This window comes from Bombina bombina, chromosome 3, assembly GCF_027579735.1.
Source record: "Bombina bombina isolate aBomBom1 chromosome 3, aBomBom1.pri, whole genome shotgun sequence".
Classification (NCBI taxonomy): Eukaryota; Metazoa; Chordata; class Amphibia; order Anura; family Bombinatoridae; genus Bombina; species Bombina bombina.
In genome coordinates, this window is record NC_069501.1 from 197,302,302 (window position 1) to 197,327,301 (window position 25,000).

Sequence of the window (25,000 nt, forward strand, 5' to 3'; positions counted from 1 at the left end):
TAAATCTGTCTGTAAAACAAAGTTCAAAACTTAAAGAGAACAATGGATAATTAACATTTTACTACTTATCTATTCTACACCCTACTGTGAGTGTAAATTATTTTGCTGGCTGTTTTTACACAGCTTGTCAATAGCCTAGACTTAAGTATGGAACATTTCAGTATAGGTAAGGATAGCCCAGGCTAAATGATCTATTTCAAATGCCGAAATAAGGTTAAAGGAGTTACTTATAAACAATTTACTAGAGCAGGTAAAATGGCTCATTGGGAACAAATTAAAGGGGAGAAAATGTTGGGTAAACTATTCCTTTTTACGTCAGACAGAGATAGAAAGAGAAAACAATTTATGCTCACCTGATAAATTAATTTCTTACATGGTGGTGAGAATCCATTATCCATTACTCCAGGGAATTACTCTTCATTGCCACTAGGAGGACACAAACATTCCCAAATCACAAGAGCTCTATAAAACCCATCCCACCTCATTGGAAACTCAATCTGAGATATAGCCAAGCAAAAGAAGTAGGAAAAGAAATGAGAGCAAAATAATAGGAGCAGGGAAATAAAGATGTGTAAAAAATAAATAAATAACCTAACATAAAAAAACAGGGTGGGATCTCATGGACTCCACCACCATGAAAGAAATAAATTCATCAGGTATGCATAAATTATCTTTTCTTTCATACAGGTGGTGAGAGAACTAATGCCCAAGCTGTGGAGTCCACGAGTAATGAGAAACAAATGGCAGGATATAAAGAACATGTTTTTCCGTTAAAAAACTAAATCCACAACCCCAAAGAACCCAAAGAAAAAAAACAAAATTTATGCTTACCTGATAAAATTCTTTCTTTCTGAGCATGGACAGTTCACAAAACATTCTAATTACTAGTGGGATACTCACTCCTGGCCAGCAGGAGGAGGCAAAGAGCACCCCAGCAGAGCTGTTAAGTATCACTTACCTTACCCATAACCCCAGTCATTCGGCCGAAGGGAAACGGAAAAAGAAGATAACACAAGGGTATAGAGGTGCCCGAGGACTAGACAAAAAAACTGCAGTCTTAATTTGAATAAGGGTGGGTCGTGGACTCTCCATGCCCGGAAATAAATACATTTATCAGGTAAACATAAATATGGTAAGGGAATCACACAGCAAAGCTGAAAGTTCGGAAACTCTGCGAGCAGAAGAAATAGCAAGAAGAAACAAAACCTTCCAAGATAGTAATTTAATACTAACAGAATGCATTGGCTCAAATTGCTGCAAAACTCTAAGAGCAAGGTTAAGACTCCAAGGACGAGCAACAGATTTAAACACAGGCCTGAACAAAAGAATGAACATCTGACAGAAATGCCAGACGTTTATGCAGAAGAACAGACAGAGCAGAAATCTGACCTTTCAAAGTACTGACTAACAAACCCATCTCCAGGCCCTCCTGAAGAAAAGCCAAAATTCGAGGAACCCTTACTTTGTTCCAAGAAAAACCTTTTGAATCACACTAATGAAGGTATTTACACCATACCCTATGGTAAATTTTGCGAGAAACCGGTTTACGAGCCTGAAGCATAGTATCTATGACTTTCACAGAGAAGCCACGTCTAGCCAAACTTAGACGTTCAATCTCCAAGCAGCTTCAGAGAAACCAGAATTGGATGAAGAAAGGGACCCTGAAGAAGAAGGTCCTTCCTGAAAGGTAACCTCCACGGCGGAAGAGAGGACATTGTCGCCAGATCCGCGAACCAGATCCTGCAAGGCCATGCAAAAGCTATTAGAATCACAGAAGCTCTCTCCTGTTTGATGCAATCAATTACTAGTGGAAGCAATGCAAACGAAGGAAACCGGTATTCTAGATTGCAGCTCCAAGGAGCCGCTAGAGCATCTGCCAGAACGGCTTGAGGATCTCTTGACCATGAACTTTACTTTGGAAGCTTGGTGTTTTGACGAGACACCATCAGATCCAACTCCGGAACCCCCACCTGAGAGTTATCATTGTGAAAACATCTGGGTGGACAGCCCACTCTCCAGGATGAAAAGTCTGCCTGCTTAGAAAATTTGCCTCCCAGTTGTCCACCCCCTGGTATGTGGATGGCAATAGTGAGACTCCACCCACTGGAGAATACGAGACATCTCCTTCATTGCCAAGGAACTCTGAGTTCCTCTCTGGTGATTGATGTAGGCCACCGAGGTGATGTTGTCCGACTGAAATCTGATAAATCGGACCAAAGCTAGTTGAGGCCAAGCTATTAAAGCATAGAAAATTGCTCTCAACTCCAAGATGTTTATTGGAAGAGACAACTCCTCTGGAGTCCACAGACCCTATGTCTTTAAGAAACCCCACACTGCTCCCAAGTGAGACTCTTGTTGGGGAATCCAAATTGATCTTCTGCAAGAGATCTGAGTGGTCCCCGTTCCATTGACTGAGCATGCATAGCTGCAGAGCTCTCAGATGGAACCGAGCAAAATGAATGATGTCCAAGGAGGCAACCATCAGTCCAATCAGCATGCATTGAGCCACAGATGGACGAATAGCAGACTTGAGAGACAGGCAGGAAGCATGAAGCTTGGATTTTCTGACGTCCGTCAGAACGATTTTCATTGACAGGGAATCTATGATTGTTCCCAAGAAACAAACTCTAGTATCTGGAACAAGGGAACTCTTTCCCAGATTCACTTTCCCAGATTGAAGAAACTAAAACTAACACCTCACTTTACCTCTTCCTATTACTAACACAGGCAAAGAGAATGACTGGGGGTGGAGGGGAAGGGAGGAGCTATAAATACAGCTCTGCTGTGGTGCTCTTTGCCACTTCCTGTTAGCAGGAGGATAATATCCCACAAGTAAGGATGAAACCCGTGGACTCGTCGTATCTTGTAGAAGAAATCTAAATGGCACCAGACACCCACAATGGCTGGGGCACTCACCCCCTTTCTAGAACCAGACACTAGCAGACCCGAATTTTTCAGTCGCCACACGGTCAACAAAAAACAGAAACAGAAGACCAGAACGTAAACACGTCCAGTCACAAGGTGAACCGTACAGTCCAAAAACAAAAAGCGTGGCCAACCATAAGGTCGCGTCACTTCCAAAGGCCCCTATGTTCTAAGCCAAGAGCCCAGTTAACACTACAAATAAGCAGATTGAATCACATATCAAACATGATTAAAAAAAAAAACCCTGTTCAATAATCCCCCTCGGGAGATATTAACCCTCGATGCCAAGAACCAAAGGAGCCTCACTGAGATCCTATATTTTATACTTAAGATACTTAGTACCTTACAGAAAACAAATGAGATATAGTACAATCTGATGAAGTAACATGGAACGATCTTACCGGAATCTACGCCGTGGAACAGGAACACGGTCCTTCAAGTGTGACAAATAGTAGTAGAGCCTCCGCCATGGACTTGAGAGAAGAAAGCAGGCAGCGAAATGAAGTTCGACAATGTCGATTGCTTGTGGAGCTGTTAATATGAGAAAGACTCTCCCTGCATCTCCGGACTCTAAATTTCATCCAGGCTCTCACTGAGAGGCTGACAGGATTACTTAAAAATCCCGTTACATGTCGAAGAGTACTACCCTCCATAAGAGACAAAATAAACTTCTGACACTTCTCTGCCAACCTCCCGGGACGAAAGGCAAAGAATAACTGGGGGATGAGAGGAGTGGGAGGAGTATTTAAGCCTTTGGCTAGGGTGTATTTGCCTCCTCCTGGTGGCCAGGTTCTTATTTCCCAAAAGTAATGAATGCAGATGTGGACTCTTTACTTTTATGAAGAAAAGTAATGTATACTAAACTAGATGGAAATTACAAGGCAAACTGTAATGAAACAGTTCAGTTTAATTTGAATTTGCTTCAAAATGACAACTTATCAGTGTCAGTTGCTAACCTGTAACCCTCACACTCCCTTGAAAGATTCCCCTGTTTGATTTCACTTCAAGCTGGAGAGTTTTTGAGAATTAGACCCTGTGTTACTGAACTGTAAGAAAAGTTAAATAATAATAATACCATTTAACATGTAAATGGATTAAGACATTTTTGTAAACAATTATCTTGTAAAGCCACTATCAAAAATCCATATATCAATATATCAATGCATTACTTACTGTTCCTCCCATATGTGGTGGCAAATACTCAGCGCTGATGTAGTCCAGCATTTCACTTCTGTTTGCAAATTTCAGCATGTTGATCGCCTCTGGACCAAGCCAACCCTTAATAATTTTAAAAGCAGCTTGATATGAAATAAATTAAAAGAAAATTAGTAAAACTGCATATACAACTACAGTCTTATGAACACAATATAGGTTATTTTACATGAAAGTCTATTTATAGAAACCATATATGAAATTATTCCTGTCTCGAAAAGAAAAAAAAAATATGGTAATTTTATCAAATTTCTTCATTTCTTCTTTATTTGTTTTAGAAAATACAGTTTCTGTAATCCAGGACAGAAAAAGGATCCATAACACCAAATATATACCTCATAAAAAGTACAACTGACAAAAAAGAACTGTAAAACATAACATATCCACAAAATAATCATTATACTATCTTATACTATGTTTTTTGTCTTAAAATTGGTAATGGTCAGTGATTCTGTATACATATAAAAAAAAAAAAACAATGAGCTCAAATTGCATATTATTTCTATTTACTTACAATATAAGCATTAAAAAAACAAAAACAAGGGGCGTCTATACATTTTCAGTTAGGAAAGGCAATTAATCACATGATTTACTGCAATATACTGCCAGTTCTGGTTGCTTAGTGCTATTTTATTTAATTTAAGCTTCCCCATTGCTATTCAAGACAAAAAATATATAATATAATATATATATATATATATATATATATATATATATATATATATATATATATATATATATATTACATGCTCTAACAAAAAAAAAAAAAACACTATGTTGAAGGCATCTATTCCAATGGATATAACAGTCTAATACTAAACTTCTTATTTTATACAACAGTAGTACAGGATAGCAAGCCTAGTAACTGCTATGTAGAAACCAGGGCCAAGATATAGAAATTTCAATAAGTTTGATTTAATTTCCTATTACCCGGGCAAACCCTAAAAGCACCATCAATACTGACATATAGCACAAGTCAATATATTGCCCAGGTAAGGAAACAATGCAATACCCTGAGATCTGATCACAGGCAATAGGGCACCCAGAACATATGTGAAAATTCTTAGAGCTATAGCCAGACCAAATGGTAGGTAACAAATTGAAAATGTTTAGAAACTGATAGTGATATCTGTAAATCGGAACGTGAATATAAACATCCTTTAAATCTATTGTAGACATAAACTGTCCTTGCTGAATAAAAGGCAGAATAGTCTGAATAGTTTAGATTTTGAAAGAAAGAATTCTTACAAACCTGTTTAGAGCTTTCAGATACAGGGCTGGTCTAAATGTATCTTCCTTTTTTGGAACAATGAAGAGATTTTAATAAAATCTCATCCCCTGTTCCTCAAAAGGAACTGGTAGGATCACTTTCATAGTTCCCAGATTTGAAACTGACTGAAATAAGGCTTGAGCCTTCAAGGGATTCCTTGAAACATTGGACAGAAAAAACCTTCCTCTGGGAGGCCTTGTTCTGAATCCTATTCAATAAGCCTGGGAAAGTATATTCAGAAAACAATAAAGTCCCAAATAGACACAACACCTAACCCCCACCTTATTCCTTTCCTGTGCACACTGGAACAAGGTTACTGAAAGCACTGACTCAGGTGTATTTGCATGGCATGATTAAGGGTAATTATAACCAAAACATTGCTTGTGATAACCTGGAACTATATGTTCTAATAAAGCTGTGAAAGTATATTCAGAACCCAGGGATCTGGAACAGACTTAAACCAAGCCTCCAGAAAATAGGCATAACCTGCCCCCTACAATAATCTCTGGAGTAGGGGCCGCACCTTCATGCAGTTTAGGTAATAGGTATAGGTTTCTTACCCTGCTTTGACTTGTACCAGATAGCACTAGGTTTCTAGACTAGGCCAGGGGTGACTTGCTTCTGAGTCAACTTTTTGTTCCTTATTCTGACAAAAAGGAACAAAAAAGATAGGAAGCTTTAGATCTTCCCTTAGACTTCTTGTCCTGAGAAAGACAAAAACCCTTTACCTCCAGTAAAAGTAGATAAAATAGAATCTAAAATGGAATCCAAACAACTTCTTTCCCTAAAACAAAAAAAAGAGATGCAGACCAGGGGATTGGTGGAGAAGTTCACATTTCCCTTGAAAGGCCTGCAACAGTTCTACACTGAGAAAACATTTTTTTTAGCTGCCTGGCTGAAAGCTCCTTATCTGCCCCTCTGAACAACAGGTTACTGTGAGGAAGATTCAGTAGATCTCCCACTTCACTTTCAACTCATTCCTCATCAGAGACAAAAGAAAATGATGGAGGATCATGGGAAGTAGGAGGGATTTAAAGTTCTGGTGTCTTGCCTCCTTCTAGTCAGGAGGGCAACATTCTCACACGTGATGACTCATGAACTCTTAACATCTGATAAAAGAACTATACATTATAACAAATGATCAACAGATCGAGGTTACCAGTTACATACAAAGCAGAATATAGGGTATAAGGTGACATTACCCTTGTGTCTATTAAATGTGATTACTCAAGTGCCCTTACTATAATTATAATCATTAGATTGGGACTGGCCTCGATCAGGACATACATTCTTCCATGGAACACATGGATTTAGATTATTTTATATAAACAATAGATCTTTTACCATTTGATGGATTTTGTAATATGGATTTAGTCACAATATTACCTTTTGGATTAATTCATTGACAGTACACTACTGATTTTAGTTTGTTTCTCATTTTAAATTAGCATTAATACAAATTCAATTTTATACCTTTCACCAAAGTCTTAAAGGCACGGAGTACTAAAAAACATAATTTATGCTTACCTGATAAATTTATTTCTCTTGTAGTGTGTTCAGTCCACGGGTCATCCATTACTTATGGGATATATTCTCCTTCCCAACAGGAAGTTGCAAGAGGATCACCCAAGCAGAGCTGCTATATAGCTCCACCCCTCACATGTCATATCCAGTCATTCAACCGAAACAAGACGAGAAAGGAGAAACTATAGGGTGCAGTGGTGACTGGAGTTTTAATTAAAATTTAGAACTGCCTCAAAAAAAAAAAAAGACAGGGCGGGCCGTGGACTGAACACACTACAAGAGAAATAAATTTATCAGGTAAGCATAAATTATGTTTTCTCTTGTTAAGTGTGTTCAGTCCACGGGTCATCTATTACTTATGGGATACCAATACCAAAGCTAAAGTACACGGATGATGGGAGGGACAAGGCAGGAACTTTAAACAGAAGGAACCACTGCCTGTAGAACCTTTCTCCCAAAAACAGCCTCCGAAGAAGCAAAAGTGTCAAATTTGTAAAATTTTGAAAAGGTATGAAGTGAAGACCAAGTTGCAGCCTTGCAAATCTGTTCAACAGAGGCCTCATTCTTAAAGGCCCAGGTGGAAGCCACAGCTCTAGTGGAATGAGCTGTAATTCTTTCAGGGGGCTGCTGTCCAGCAGTCTCATATGCTAAACGTATTATGCTACGAAGCCAAAAAGAGAGAGAGGTGGCCGAAGCCTTTTGACCTCTCCTCTGTCCAGAATAAACGACAAACAGAGAAGAAGTTTGCCGAAAATCCTTAGTTGCCTGTAAGTAGAACTTCAGGGCACGGACTACGTCCAGATTATGCAAAAGACGTTCCTTCTTTGAAGAAGGGTTAGGACATAATGATGGAACAACAATCTCCTGATTGATATTCCTATTAGAAACAACCTTAGGTAAAAACCCAGGTTTAGTACGCAAAACTACCTTGTCTGAATGAAAAATCAGATAAGGAGAGTCACAATGTAAGGCAGATAACTCAGAGACTCTCCGAGCCGAGGAAATAGCCATCAAAAACAGAACTTTCCAAGATAAAAGCTTAATATCAATGGAATGAAGGGGTTCAAACGGAACACCCTGAAGAACTTTAAGAACCAAGTTTAAGCTCCACGGGGGAGCAACAGTTTTAAACACAGGCTTAATCCTAGCCAAAGCCTGACAAAAAGCCTGGATGTCTGGGTTCTCTGCCAGATGTTTGTGAAAAAGAATAGACAGAGCAGAAATCTGTCCCTTTAACGAACTAGCGGATAAATCCTTTTCTAAACCTTCTGGTAGAAAAGACAATATCCTAGGAATCCTAACCTTACTCCATGAGTAACTCTTGGATTCACACCAATGTAATTATTTACGCCATATCTTATGGTAAATTTTTCTGTTAACCGGTTTCCGAGCCTGTATCAATGTATCAATAACCGACTCCGAGAAACCACGCTTTGATAGAATCAAGCGTTCAATCTCCATGCAGTCAGCCTCAGAGAAATTAGGCTTGGATGGTTGAAAGGACCCTGAAGTAGAAGGTCCTGCCGTAGAGGCAGAGACCATGGTGGACAGGACGACATGTCTACTAGGTCTGCATACCAGGTCCTGCGTGGCCACGCAGGCGCTATCAGAATCACCGATGCTCTCTCCTGTTTGATCCTGGCAATCAGACGAGGCAGCAACGGAAATGGTGGGAACACATAAGCCATGTTGAAAACCCAAGGGGCTGCTAGTGCATCTACCAGCACCGCTCCCGGGTCCCTGGACCTGGATCCGTAACAAGGAAGCTTGGCGTTCTGGCGAGAAGCCATGAGATCCAGTTCCGGTTCGCCCCAACGAAGAATCAGTTGAACAAATACCTCCGGGTGAAGTTCCCACTCCCCCGGGTGAAAGGTCTGGCGGCTTAGAAAGTCCGCCTCCCAGTTCTCCACGCCTGGGATGTAGATCGCTGACAGATGGCAAGAGTGAGACTCTGCCCAGCGAATTATCTTTGAGACTTCTAACATCGCTAGGGAACTCCTGGTTCCCCCTTGATGATTGATGTAAGCCACAGTCGTGATGTTGTCCGACTGAAATCTGATGAACCTCAGTGTTGCTAACTGAGGCCAAGCTAGAAGAGCATTGGATATCGCTCTTAAGTCCAGAATGTTTATTGGAAGGAGTTTCTCCTCCTGAGTCCATGATCCCTGAGCCTTCAGGGAATTCCAGACTGCGCCCCAGCCTAGAAGGCTGGCATCTGTTGTTACAATCGTCCAATCTGGTCTGCGAAAAGTCATTCCCTTGGACAGATGAATCCGAGACAACCACCAGAGAAGAGAATCTCTGGTCTCCTGGTCCAGATTTAGTAAAGGGGACAGATCTGAGTAATCCCCATTCCACTGACTCAGCATGCATAATTGCAGCGGTCTGAGATGCAGGCGCGCAAATGGCACTATGTCCATTGCCGCGACCATTAAGCCGATTACTTCCATGCACTGAGCTACTGATGGGCTTGGAATGGAATGAAGGACACGGCAAGCATTTAGGATTTTTGATAACCTGGACTCCGTCAGGTAAATCTTCATCTCTACAGAATCTATAAGAGTCCCTAGAAAGGGAACCCTTGTGAGTGGTAACAGAGAACTCTTTTCAATGTTCACTTTCCACCCATGCGACCTCAGAAATGCTAGAACTATCTCTGTATGAGACTTTGCATTTTGAAAACTTGACGCTTGTATCAGAATGTCGTCTAAGTACGGAGCCACCGCTATGCCTCGCGGTCTTAGTACCGCCAGAAGCGAGCCCAGAACCTTTGTAAAAATTCTCGGGGCCGTAGCTAACCCGAAGGGAAGAGCTACAAACTGGTAATGCCTGTCTAGAAAGGCAAACCTTAGGTACCGATAATGATCTTTGTGAATCGGTATGTGAAGGTAGGCATCCTTTACGTCCACTGTGGTCATATACTGACCCTCTTGGATCATGGGTAGGATGGTTCGAATGGTCTCCATTTTGAATGATAGAACTCTTAGGAATTTGTTTAAGATTTTTAGGTCCAAGATTGGTCTGAAGGTTCCCTCTTTCTTGGGAACCACAAACAGATTTGAGTAAAATCCTTGCCCTTGTTCCATCCGCGGAACTGGGTGGATCACCCCCATTACTAGGAGGTCTTGTACACAGTGAAGAAAAACCTCTTTCTTTATTTGGTTTGCTGATAACCTTGAAAGATGAAATCTCCCTTGTGGAGGAGAAGCTTTGAAGTCCAGAAGGTATCCCTGAGATATAATCTCCAACGCCCAGGGATCCTGGACATCTCTTGCCCAAGCCTGGGCGAAGAGAGAAAGTCTGCCCCCCACTAGATCCATTTCCGGATAGGGGGCCCTCTCTTCATGCTGTCTTAGGGGCAGTAGTAGGCTTTCTGGCCTGCTTTCCCTTGTTCCAGGACTGGTTGCTTTTCCAACCCTGTCTGTAACGAGCAGCAGTTCCTTCCTGTTTTGGAGCGGAGGAAGTTGATGCTGCTCCTGCCTTGAAATTACGAAAGGCACGAAAACTAGACTGTTTGGCCTTTGATTTGGCCCTGTCCTGAGGAAGGGTGTGACCCATACCTCCAGTAATGTCAGCAATAATCTCCTTCAAGCCGGGCCCGAATAAGGTTTGCCCTTTGAAAGGAATATTAAGCAATTTAGATTTAGAAGTTACATCTGCTGACCAGGATTTAAGCCATGGCGCTCTGCGCGCCTGAATGGCGAATCCGGAGTTCTTAGCCGTTAGTTTGGTTAAATGCACAACGAAACAAATGCATTAGCTAGCTTAAGGGCTTTAAGCTTGTTCAAAGTCTCATCCAATGGTGCTGTGGGAATAGCCTCTTCCAGAGACTCAAACCAGAAAGCCGCTGCAGCAGTGACGGGCGCAATGCATGCAAGGGGCTGTAATATAAAACCTTGTTGAACAAACATTTTCTTAAGGTAACCTTCTAATTTTTTATCCATTGGATCTGAGAAAGCACAACTATCCTCCACCGGAATAGTGGTACGCTTGGCTAAAGTAGAAACTGCTCCCTCCACCTTAGGGACCGTCTGCCATAAGTCTCGTGTGGTGGCGTCTATTGGGAACATTTTTCTAAATATCGGAGGAGGGGAAAAAGGCACACCGGGTTTATCCCACTCCTTGTTAATAATCTCTGTAAGCCTTTTAGGTATAGGAAAAATGTCAGTACACACCAGTACCGCATAGTATTTATCCAGCCTACATAATTTCTCTGGGATTGCAACCGTGTCGCAATCATTCAGAGCCGCTAATACCTCCCCTAGTAATACACGGAGGTTCTCAAGCTTAAATTTAAAATTTGATATTTCTGAATCCGGTCTCCCTGGATCAGATCCGTCACCCACAGAATGAAGCTCTCCGTCCTCATGTTCTGCAAATTGTGACGCAGTGTCAGACATGGCCCTCATATCATCAGCGCGCTCTGTCCTTAACCCAGAGCTATCGCGCTTGCCTCTTAACTCAGGTAAATTAGATAATACTTCTTTCATAACATTAGCCATATCTTGTAAAGTGATTTGTAAGTGCCTTGATGTGCTTGGCGCCACAATCTCACGCACCTCCTGAGCGGGAGGTGAAGGTACTGACACGTGAGGAGAGTTAGGCGGCATAACTTCCCCCTCGTTGTCTGGTGATAATTTCTTTACCAGTAAAGACAGACTTTTATTTAAAGTAACATCAATACAATTGGTACACATATTTCTATTGGGCTCCACATTGGCCTTTAAACATAATGAGCAAGCAGATTCATCTGTGTCAGACATGTTTGAACAGACTAGCAATGAAGCTATCAAGCTTGGAAATTTCTTTCAATAAGTTTACAAGCAATATAAAAAACGCTGCAGCGCTTTTAAAAACACAAAGAAACTGTCACAGTTGAAATAACAATGAACTAATACGGTTATAGCAACCAATTTTAAACAGTAAATGTATGAAATTAGCAGAGGATTGCACCCATTAGCAAAAGGATGATTAACCCCTCAATACCCAAAACGGATAATCAATTTAAGATTTAACGCTTTTCTCACAGTCAAACACACTGTCACAGGTCTGCTGTGACTGATTACCTCCCTCAAAAATGAATTTTGAAGACCCCTGAGCTCTCTGGAGACGTCCTGGATCAAAGAGGAAGAAGCAGGAAGACTGTGCTAGAATTTTAACTGCGCAACAAGGCGCTAAAAAAAGGTCCCTCCCACTCATATCACAACAGTGGGAGACCTGATACAACGGTGTCTATGCAGAAATATACGTTAGCCATGTGGAAAAAAATCATGCCCAAAAAGATTTATCACCAAAGTACCTCACAAAACGAATAACATGCCAGTAAACGTTTTAAAAAACAACTTTCCAGTGTTATGCAAAGTTATCACTAAGCCTGCTACCAGTCGCTTCTACTGCAGTTAAGGCTCATACATTTATTTCAGTACTAACAGTATTTAAAGTTAAATTCTAGTCCCTAGAAAATAACTCAACTGCGCATACATTTATCAGCCTGATACCAGTCGCTACTACTGCATTAAAGGCTGTACTTACGTCATATGGGTAACAGCAGTGTTTTCATAGTCAATTCCATTCCTAGAAAATATTTTACTGCACATACCTCATTTGCGGGGGACCCCGCATGCTATTCCCTTCTCTGAAGGTACCCCACTCCTCAGAATGTGCGAGAACAGCCAGTGGATCTTAGTTAGGTCTGCTAAGATCATAGAAAAAACGCAGGCAGATTCTTCTTCTAAATACTGCCTGAGAGAACAAACAGCACACTCCGCTGCTATTTTAAAATAATAAACTTTTGATTGAAGAATGTTACTCCTATCTCCTCTCACAACCTCCTTTGTTGAGACTTGCAAGAGAATGACTGGATATGATATGTGAGGGGTGGAGCTATATAGCAGCTCTGCTTGGGTGATCCTCTTGCAACTTCCTGTTGGGAAGGAGAATATATCCCATAAGTATTGGATGACCCGTGGACTGAACACACTTAACAAGAGAAAGTGTATTCTTTCTTTTTGATTTTCTGCTATTGTAAAAGCAAATACAAGCTATGCAGTAGATAATTCAGTTTATTTTGAATTTGCATCAACATGAGAATTTATATCTGTATTATGTTCTTCCCGGTTAAAGGGATATGAAACCCAATTTTTTTCTTTTATGATTCAGACAGAGCATGTGATTGTAAACAACTTTCTAATTTGCTTCTTTTATCGATTTTTCTTTGTTTTGTTGGTAACTTTTGTTGAAAAGCAGGGACATATGATTTTAAGCTGGCCCATTTCTGGAGCACTATATGGCAGCAGTTTTACAAGAATGCTATCTATTTGCAAGACCACTAGATGGCAGCACTATTTCCTGTCATGTAGTGCTCCAGATGCCTACCTAGGTATCCCTCTTCAACACAGAATATTATGTGAACAAAGCAAATTTGATAATAGAAGTAAACTGGAAACAATTTTTTAATGGTATGCTCTGTCTAAATTACGAAAAATAACATTTTTGGGTTTCATATCCCTTTAAAAAGGGACACTTATGTCAAAATAAACTTTTATGAAACAGAAAGAGAATGTAGTTTTAAGACACTTTCCAATTTACTTCCATTATCAAATTTTGCACAGTCTTTTTATATTCACACTTTCTGGGGAACAAGCTCACATGATATACGTATACTAGTCTGTGATTGGCTGATGTCTGTCAAATGAGACAGGGGGCCAGAAAATGGGAGAAAAATAAATTTGTCAGAAAAAAAAAATCTACTGCTTATTCGAAATTCAGAGTAGGTGTTAAATAATTGTCTTTTTATTATGCACTTGTTAATTATGCAATTCTACTGCATTGAGTGGTTTTTTAACCTCACTCTTCCCAGAGAGATTCTCCAACCAAGAGTTCAATTACTTTCTATGGGAGGCAGCTTACATCTCTCTGGGACTTCCAGGTTATTCTCCTTTTCTTACAGAATTCAGTGAGTTCTGCTCCATGTAGCCTGCACAAAAATTTCACACCAAGCTGAAACGTCTGATTATAGGAACAGGACAAACATTAGCCATTGTACCAGAACTGCATAAAACAAAATTTATGCTTACCTGATAAATTTCTTTCTCTTGTGGTGTATCCAGTCCACGGGTTCATCCATTACTTGTGGGATATTCTCCTTCCCAACAAGAAGTTGCAAGAGGACACCCACAGCAGAGCTGTCTATATAGCTCCTCCCGTAACTGCCACCCCCAGTCATTTGACCGAAGACAAGCAAGAAAAAGGAGAAACTATAGAGTGCAGTGGTGACTGTAGTTTAAAAATAAAAAACACCTGCCTTAAAATGACAGGGCGGGCCGTGGACTGGATACACCACAAGAGAAAGAAATTTATCAGGTAAGCATAAATTTTGTTTTCTCTTGTAAGGTGTATCCAGTCCACGGGTTAATCAATTACTTGTGGGATACCAATACCAAAGCTTTAGGACACGGATAAAGGGAGGGACAAGGCAGGAACTTAAACGGAAGGCACCACTGCCTGCAAGACCTTTCTCCCAAAAATAGCCTCCGAGGAAGCAAAAGTATCAAATTTGTAGAATTTAGAAAAAGTATGAAGCGAAGACCAAGTCGCCACCTTACAAATCTGTTCAACAAAGGCCTCATTTTTAAAAGCCCATGTGGAACCTACCGCTCTAGTGGAATGAGTTGTATTTCTTTCAGGAGGCTGCTGGCCAGCAGTCTCATAAGCTAAACGGATTATGCTTCTCAGCCAAAAAGAAAGAGAAGATGCCGAAGCCTTTTGGCCTTTCCTCTGTCCAGAGTAGACAACAAACAATGCAGATATTTGCCGAATATCCTTAGTAGCTTGTAAATAAAATTTTAAAGCATGAACTACGTCAAGATTGTGTAATAGACGTTCCTTCTTTGAGGAAGTATTAGGACACAGAGACGGAACAACAATCTCCTGATTGATATTCTTATTAGCTACCACCTTAGGCAGAAACCCAGGTTTGGTACGCAAAACTACCTTATCTGCATGGAAGATCAGATAAGGGGAATCACACTGTAAGGCAGATAACTCTGAAACTCTTCGAGCCGAAGAGATAGCTACCAAAAACAGAACTTTCCAAGATAAAAGCTTGATATCTATGGAATGCAGAGGTTCAAACGGAACCCCTTGAAGAACTTCCCCTTGAAGAACTTTAAGAACTAAATTTAAACTCCATGGCGGAGCAACAGGTTTAAACACAGGCTTGATTCTAACTAAAGCCTGACAAAACGCCTGAATGTCTGGAACATCCGCCAGACGCTTGTGCAAAAGAATAGACAGAGCAGAAATCTGTCCCTTTAAGGAACTAGCTGACAATCCCTTCTCCAATCCTTCTTGGAGAAAGGATAATATCCTAGGAATCCTGATTTTACTCCATGAGTAACCCTTGGATTCACACCAATGAAGATATTTACACCATATGTTATGATAGATTTTCCTGGTGACAGGCTTTCGAGCCTGAATTAAGGTATCAATGACCGACTCGGAGAAACCACGTTTTGATAAAATCAAGCGTTCAATCTCCAAGCAGTCAGCCGCAAAGAAATTAGATTTGGATGTTTGAATGGACCTTGGAGTAGAAGGTCCTGCCTCAGCGGCAGAGTCCATGGTGGAAGGGATGACATGTCCACCAGATCTGCATACCAAGTCCTGCGTAGCCACGCAGGTGCTATCAAAATCACCGAAGCTCTCTCCTGCTTGATCTTGGCAATCAGACGAGGGAGGAGAGGAAATGGTGGGAACACATAAGCCAGGCTGAAGGACCAGGGCACTGCAAGATCATCTATCAGCGTTGCCTGGGGATCCCTTGACCTGGACCCGTAACAAGGAAGCTTGGCGTTCTGACGAGACGCCATCAGATCCAGTACTGGTTTGCCCCATAGTTGAATCAGCTGGGCAAATACCTCCGGATGGAGCTCCCACTCCCCCGGATGATAAGTCTGCCAACTTAGAAAATCCGCCTCCCAGTTCTCTACTCCTGGGATATGGATAGCTGAGAGATGGCAAGAGTGAACCTCTGCCCATAGAATTATCTTTGAAACCTCCAACATTGCCAGGGGGCTTCTTTTTCCCCCCTGATGGTTGATATAGGCTACAGTCGTGATATTGTCCGACTGAAATCTGATGAACCTGACTGCAGCTAGCTGAGGCAAAGCCTGAATAGCATTGAATATCGCTCTCAGTTCCAGAATGTTTATCGGAAGGAGGGCTTCCTCCTGAGTCCACGAACCCTGAGCATTCAGGGAGTTCCAAACCGCGCCCCAGCCCAGAAGGCTGGCATCTGTCATCACTATAGTCCACTCTGGCCTGCGGAAACTCATTCCCCTGGACAAATGGACCCGAGATAACCACCAGAGAAGAGAATCCCTGGTCTCTTGATCCAGATTTAGCAGAGGGGACAAATCTGTGTAGTCCCCATTCCACTGATTGAGCATGCAAAGTTGTAGTGGTCTGAGATGTAGGCGGGCAAACGGAACTATGTCCATTGCCGCTACCATTAGGCCGATTACTTCCATACACTGAGCCACTGACGGCCGAGAAGTGGAATGAAGAGCACGGCAGGAAGTTAGAAGCTTTGATAACCTGACCTCTGTCAGAAATTTTTTAATTTCTACTGAATCTATCAGTGTTCCTAGGAAGGAAACTCTTGTGAGAGGGGAGAGAGAACTCTTTTCTTCGTTCACCTTCCACCCGTGAGACCTCAGAAAGGCCAGAACAATGTCCGTATGGGACTTGGCGATTTGAAAACTCGATGCCTGTATCAGAATGTCGTCTAGGTAAGGAGCCACTGCAATGCCCCGTGCCCTTAGAACCGCCAGTAGGGACCCTAGAACCTTCATAAAGATTCTTGGTGCCGTGGCTAACCCGAAGGGAAGAGCCACAAACTGGTAATGCCTGTCTAAGAAGGCAAACCTGAGGAACTGATGATGATCTCTGTGAATTGGAATGTGGAGATAAGCATCCTTTAAGTCCGCGGTAGTCATATATTGACCCTCCTGGATCATAGGGAGGATGGTTCGGATAGTCTCCATCTTGAAGGATGGGACCCTGAGAAATTTGTTTAGGATCTTGAGATCCAAGATTGGTCTGAAAGTTCCCTCTTTTTTGGGAACTATAAACAGATTTGAATAGAAGCCCTGCCCCTGTTCCTCCCTTGGAACTGGGTGGATCACTCCCATAACCAGTAGGTCTTGAACACAACGTAAGAATGCCTCTCTCTTTATCTGGTTTACAGATAATTGTGAGAGATGAAATCTCCCCTTTGGAGATGAAGCTTTGAAGTCCAGAAGATATCCCTGCGAAACAATCTCTAATGCCCAGGGATCCTGGACGTCTCTTGCCCAAGCCTGGGCGAAGAGAGAAAGTCTGCCCCCTACTAGATCGGGTCCCGGATCGGAGGCTACTCCTTCATGCTGTCTTAGAGGCAGCCGCAAGTTTCTTGGCCTGCTTCCCCTTGTTCCAAGCCTGGTTAGGTCTCCAGACTGGTTTGGACTGGGTGAGATTTCCCTCTTGTTTTGCATTAGAGGAAACTGAAGCTGCGCCACTCTTGAAGTTTCGAAAGGAACGAAAATTATTCTGTTTGGTCCTTAACTTATTGGACCTATCCTGAGGAAGGGCGTGACCTTTTCCTCCAGTAATATCAGAAATGATCTCCTTCAGACCAGGCCCTAATAGGGTCTGTCCCTTGAAGGGGATGTTTAGAAGCTTAGACTTTGAAGTAACGTCTGCCATGTCCTGTAAGGTAAAAGAATTAGACGCGCTAGATGTACTTGGCGTCACTTGAGCGGGAGTTATAGGTTCTTACACATGGGGAGAGTTAGATGGCATAATCTCCCTCTTTTCAGTCAGAGAATCCCCTGGAGATAAATTTTTAAGCGCCATAATATGGTCTTTATAGTTTATTGAAATTTCAGTACATTTTGTACACATTCTAAGAGGGGGTTCCACCATGGCTTCCAAACATATTGAACAAGGAGTTTCCTCTATGCCAGACCTGTTTAACAGACTAGTAATGAGACAAGCAAGCTTGAAAAACACTTTAATAAATGTGAAACAGTAATTAAACAAAAACTAGCACTTAAACTGCAAAACAGTGTAAAAATACACTAAAGTCTTTGAAATTTTTACAGTGTGTGTAAGGGACTAAAGCAACATTGCACCCACTTGCAAATGGATGATTAACCCCTTAGGCCCCAAACCGGATTGAAAAACGTTAAAAAACGTTAAAAGTCAATTGAGCACCTTGCCACAGCTCTGCTGAGGCTCCTACCTGCCCTTAAATACGATTTTGTGCAGAAATAACCCGTTTGAAATGGTCCTCTGCCAGAGGACTCCTCTAGGGAAGCTGGATATCTCAGTCTGAATTAAAACTGCGCAGTTAAGAGCGCTAAAATAGGCCCCTCCCACCATGTACTGGATGTCAGAGGGGCCTTAAGAAAATACTCCTAGGAGTATCTGACTAGCCATGTGGAAACTAGGCCCCAAATAAAGACTTATCTCCCTCAGAGAAAAAAAGTCCTATTTATGAAGTCATGTAAACGTTTTGTCACTAAGTAATATGAATATTAACATAAGTATTACCCTGTTTCGTAAGCATGATCCCAGTCGCTGTTAAACCACTGCATCAGGCTTACCTCAAATACACAAGGCTCTGTCAGCATTTTCTAGAACTTATTCATCTCTCTAGAAATAAAAATACTGAACATACCTCAAAGCAGGTAAACTGCAGACCGTTCCCCTAACTGAAGTTTTCCCATATTATGTGTGAGAACAGCAATGGACCTTAGTTACAAACCGCTAAGATCATCAAACCTCCAGGCAGAACTCTTCTTCTAATTTCTGCCTGAGAGTAAAACAGCACAACACCGGTACCGTTTAAAAATAAACTCTTGATTGAAGATAAAACTACACTAAGTCACCACATATCTCTTGATACTTCCTTTCTTGTCGAGAGTTGCAAGAGAATGACTGGGGGAGGCAGTTAGGGGAGGAGCTATATAGACAGCTCTGCTGTGGGTGTCCTCTTGCAACTTCCTGTTGGGAAGGAGAATATCCCACAAGTAATGGATGAGCCCGTGGACTGGATACACCTTACAAGAGAAATATACTGTACCTCTGGGGAAAGCTTAGCCTGAGAGATTAAGGACAAGGCTAGTGTATCTAACTCATGTAGATGTGAGTACATAGTTGGCAATGAAAAATCAATAATTTTCCAGTTACAGTATTGCCCTATTTCGTCAATGTTCTTCATTTATGATCACATAATGTATTTTAATACAAGGATAAAAAAGGCAAAGAATTTCACAGAGTAACCTGCTAAATTTCCTTTTCCCAATTTAAATCTTACCCCCAATATGGCTGATTTCATCATTGGTTACTGAAGTCATATTGTACAATTAATATTGGAAGTCATTAGGATGATGTCAATGCCATTAATTGGATTAATGTGTCTGCACAATGGTAGTTCTGACATTTTTGGGAAGGTATCTGGGAAATAAAAATGTATACTACAAATTTACATGCCCGTTTTTAATGAATTATGGATATCTGTTAAACAGATAAAGGTCATCACAGTTTTAATACTATTTTGACAATTAAAAGGGACAGTCAACACCAGAATCTTTGATGTTTAAAAAGATAGATAATCCATTTATTACTCAATTTTGCATAACCAACAGTTATAATAATACACTTATCTCTGTGATTACCTTGTATCTATGCCTTTGTAAACTGCCCCCTTTTTCATTTTTTTTTTTTTTTTTGACAGACTTGCATTTTAGCCATTCAGTGCTTACGCCTAGGTAACTTCACGTGCGTGAGCTCAATGTTATCTATATAACACACATGAACTAACGCCCTCTAGTGGTGAAAAACTGTCAAAATGCATTCAGATAAGAGGTGGCCTTCAAGGTCTAAGAAATTAGCATATGAGCCTACCTAGGTTTAGCTTTCAACTAAGAATAACAAGAGAACAAAGCAAAATCGGTGATAAAAGTAAATTGGAAAGTTGTTTAAAATTACAAGCCCTATCTGAATCATGAAAGTTTATTTTGGACTTGACTGTCCCTTTAATAACATAAGAGTCAAATTAAAGTTTGTAGTTTATCTTGATCCATGGTTTTGAACATAATAATACATCAACTGCTGGCATTTGCAGGGTTAAGCATAAGATGGCAAAACTGTATGATAACCTGTGTAGGTTATGCAAAACTGGGGAATGGGTAATAAAGGGATTATCTATCTTTTTAAACAGTAACAATTCTGGTGTAGACTGTCCCTTTAAGACTATTTTGACAATTAAAAGGGACAGTCAACACCAGAATGTTTGTTGTTTAAAAAGATAGTTAATCCCTTTATTACCCAATTTTGTATAACCAACAGTTATAATACATTTTTATCTCTGTGATTACCTTGTATCTATGCCTTTGTAAACAGCCCCCTTTTTCAGTTTTTTTTTTTGACAGACTTGCATTTTAGCCAATCAGTGCTTACGCCTAGGTAACTTCACGTGCGTGAGCTCAATGTTATTTATATGACACACATGAACTAACGCCCTCTAATGGTGAAAAACTGTCAAAATGCATTCACATAAGAGGTGGCCTTCAAGGTCTAAGAAATTAGCATATGAGCCTACCTAGGTTTAGCTTTCAACTAAGAATACCAAGAGAACAAAGCAAAATCGGTGATAAAACTAAATTGGAAAGTTGTTTAAAATTACATGCCCTATCTGAATCATGAAACTTTATTTTGGACTTGACTGTCCCTTTAATAACATAAGAGTCAAATTAAAGTTTGTAGTTTATCTTGATCCATGGTTTTGAACATAATATTACATCAACTGCTGGCATTTGCAGGGTTAAAGGGACATGAAACCCACATTTTTTCTTTCATGATTTAGAAAGAGAATGCCGTTTTTAACATCTTTCTAATTTACTTATATTATCTCATTTGTTTTATTCTCTTGATATTCTTTGCTGAAAAGCATATCTAGATATGCTCAGTAGCTGCTGATTGGTTGCTGCACATAGAAGCCTTGTGTGATTGGTTCACCATGTGCATTGCTTTTTCTTCAACTAAGGATATCTAAAAAAATAAGCAAAATAAATTATAGAAGTAAATTGTAATGTTGTTTAAATTTCTATTCTCTATCTGAATCATGAAAGAAAGATTTTGGGTTTAGTGGCCCTTTAAGCATAAGATGGCAAAACTGTATGATAGTTTTCATACCACTAAAGAAAACAAAACAAGAACATCTAAATGTAGGTGCCCCCAAATGAAAGGATTCCAGTAACTGTTCATTTAAAAAACAAACAGTGTGCCCAGTGTGGCTGCAGGATACAAAAATGGTACAATTATACTAATAACTTCAGAGTGCTACAAAAATGTATTGGCTTTGAATAGTTTTGTTTCTTCATGGATTATATCTCCTGTTTTACATAATCAAAATAAACTATGACCAAATCTAATTCTTAGTTATTTATTTTAATTTCTAAACTAGAAGAAAAAATAATCTTTAAAAATATAGCTTACCATTCATTATCCATGGCATTTCAAAGATTACAATTTTGGCTGCAAAAATAGCAAAGAAAACACTGATCAATACTTTTACTAGAATATACATATATTTATTACAAATGTCTGATTACAAATACACTGTGTGTATGTATATATATATATATATATATATATATATATATATATATATACATATACACATACATACATATATATATATATATATATATATATATATACACATATATACACACACACACACAAAGTCACACACCCCTGCATTTCTTGCACTTCTCCCAGAAAATTGTTGCAATTACAAATGTTTAGGCATTCTCATGTTTATTTATTTTGTTTGTATAAAAACTTAAATTTATGCTTGCCTGATAATTTCATTTCCATCGAGGGGAGGAGAGTCCACGGCTTCATTCATTACTTGTGGTGATATAGAACATGGCCACCAGTAGGAGGCAAAGACACCCCAGTCAAAGGCTTAAATACCTCCCCCACTTCCCTCATTCTGCAGTCATTCTGCCGAGGTAATAAGGAACAGTAGGAGAAATATCAGGGTATAAATGGTGCCAGAAAAACAAAACTAAATTAAGGTCCGCCCACCGGAGCAACAGACGGGAGCCGTGGACTCTCCTTCCCTCAATGGAAATGAAATTATCAGGTAAGCCCAAGAAGAAGCCACAGCTCTAGTCGAATGAGCCGTGATCCTCTGAGGGGGCTTAGGACCCACTGTCTCATAAGCTAAGTGAATCATGCTCCTCAACCAAAAGGACAAAAAAGTAGCAGAGGCCTTCTGCCCCTTGCGCTTCCCTGCATACACCACAAAACAAGTAGATGGTCTGAAATCCTTCGTAGCCTGATGATAGAACTTCAAAGCTCAAACCACGTCCAAATTATGAAGTAACCTCTCCTTAGGAAAAGAGGGGTTAGGACACAAAGAAGGAACTATTTCCTGATTGATATTGCGGTTAGATACAACTTTGGGAAGAAATCCCAAACCAGCTTGCAGAACAGCCTTATCAGCGTGAAAGACCAAATAAAGAGGCTCAAATAGCAAGGCCGCCAACTCAGAAACTCTGCGAGCCGATGCAATAGCCAACAGAAAGTGAACCTTCCAGGAAATAATCTTAATGTCAATAGAGTGCATAGGTTCAAACAGAAGCCTCTGCAATAGTCTCAAAACCAAGTTCAAGCTCCAGGGAGGAGCGGACTGTCTAAAAACAGGCCTGATTCTAGACAGAGCCTGAACAAAAGACTGAATATCAGGAAGCTCAGTGAGCCTCTTGTGCAACAAAACAGATAATGAGGAAATCTGTCCCTTCAAGGAACTGGTGGCAAGTCCCTTCTCCAAACCATCCTGGAGAAAGAACAGAATCCTGGATACCTTAACCTTATGCCAAGGATATCCATGTTTCTCACACCAGGATACGCAAGTCCTCCACACCTTATGATAGATGCGACTAGTGCCCGGCTTTCTAGCCTGAACAAGAGTATCAATCACTCTCTCAGAAAAACCCTCTTGGCCACGACTAAGCATTCAATCTCCACGCAGTCAGCCTCAGAGAAACTAGATTTTGATGTTGAAAAGGACCCTGTACCAACAGATCCCTGCGACAGGGTAACCTCCATGGAGGAGAAGCCGACATCCCCACCAGATCCGTGAACCACATCCTCCGCTGCCACAATGGAGCAATCAGAATAGCTGAAGCTTGCTCCTGCTTGAAGTGGGCCACTACACGAGGTAGAAGTGGCAACGGCGGAAAAATGTAAACTAGGTTGAACTCCCAAGGCACTGCCAAGGCATCTATCAGCTCTGCCTGGGGATCCCTGGACCGCGACCCATATCTGGGTAGCTTGCAATTGAGTCTGGACGCCATGAGGTCTATCTCCAGCGTCCCCCATTTGTGACAAATCTCTGCAAACACCACGGGATGGAGAGACCATTCCGCCGGATGGAAGGATTGTCTGCTGGGAAAATCCGCTCCCCATATGTCCACACCCAGAATGTGGATTGCTGAGAGCTAGCAGCTGTGGGACTCTGCCCATTCCAATATCCGAGAAACCTCTATCATTGCTAGAAAGCTTCTCGCCCCCCCCCCCCCCCCCGGTGGTTGATGTAAGACACCAAGGTAATTTTGTCTGTCTGGAATCTGATAAAGTTGAACGACCCCAGGAGAGGCCATGCCATCAGAGCATTGTAGATCACTCAAAGTTCCAGAATATTGATTGGGAGGAGAGATTCCTTTTGAGACCATTTTCTCTGTGCCATCCATCCAAACAGCTCCCCATCCTACCAGACTCGCGTCTGTGGTCACAATCTCCCAGGACGGTCTCAGGAAGGATGTCCCTTCGACAGTTGTTCCGGACAGATCCACCAAGAGAGGGAGACCCTCGTCCGAACATCCGGACAAATCTGTTGGGACAGGTCTGTGTGATCGCTGTTTCACTGTCTCAACATGCACAACTGAAGGAGGTCTGAGATAGAACTTGACGAATGGACACCGATGCTGGACACCATGAGCCGGATCACCTCCATACTCTGAGCCACTGAGGGACTGGAGGAGGACTGAAGGGCAAGACAGGAGGACGCAATCTTCCTGCGTCGCTTATCTATGAGAAATATTCTCAATATAGAGTCTATTATCGTTCCCAGGAACTTCAACCTGTTGCTGGGAATCAGGGACCTCTTTCCTGAGTTTATCTTCCAACCGTGAGATTGGAGCAATAGAATAAGGGCCCTCGAATGATCCCCTGACCAGATAGGGTGCCACAGCAATGCCTCTGAATCTGGCCACCTCAAGTAGCGCCCCCAGAACCTTTGTAAAGACTCTTGGTGCCATTGCCAGACCAAAGGGAAGGGCCACAAACTGGAAATGTTGGTCCAGAAAAGCAAATCTCAGGAACCTGAAGTGATCCCTGTGGATTGGCACATGAAAGTAGGCATCCTTCAAGTCTATTGTCGTCATGAACTGACCCTCTTGAACTAGGGGCACGATAGATCTTATTTAAACATTTGAGGTCTAGAATCGGGCAGAACATGCCCTCCTTCTTTGGAACCACAAAAGATTTGAATAGCACCCTAGACCCCTTTCTGCTGGGGGTACTGGTGCAATAACTCATAGAGAAGAGAGATCTCTCACACATTCTAGGAAGGCGTCTCTCTTCTCTGGTCTGGAAGACAGATTTGACAAGAGGAATCTGCCCCTGGGTGGATGCGATCTGAACCCTATCCTGTATCCTTGGGCGATAACCTCCAGAACCCAAGGGTCCTGAATGCCCTGCAACCAGGCTTCTGAGAAGAGAGATAAGACCAGTCGGAGGCCGACCCTTCATGCCGACTTTGTTTCGGCTGGCTTCTTGTTCTGCTTGGACTTATTCCAAGACTGAGCTGGCTTCCAAGTTCCCTTGGACTGATCCGCTTTTGCAGCGGGCTGCTGTTGTTGGGCCTTGTTCGCACGAAAGGGATGAAAAGTTGATCCCTTAGGCTTAACTTTCTTATCCTGCGGTAGGAAAGCGCTCTTGCCTCCCGTA

General features: G+C 41.4%; 1 protein-coding gene across 1 annotated transcript in view; it reads right to left on the bottom strand.

The window, feature by feature from the left end:
- Positions 1 to 25,000, bottom strand: part of MOSPD2 (motile sperm domain containing 2) — a gene marked incomplete at its 5' end in the record, with an annotated part of 341,430 nt that overhangs the window by 212,383 nt on the left and 104,047 nt on the right. The window contains 2 exon segments of the mRNA XM_053705212.1: positions 4,099 to 4,223; positions 21,476 to 21,514. Coding sequence (XP_053561187.1) covers positions 4,099 to 4,223; positions 21,476 to 21,514 — 164 coding nt within the window.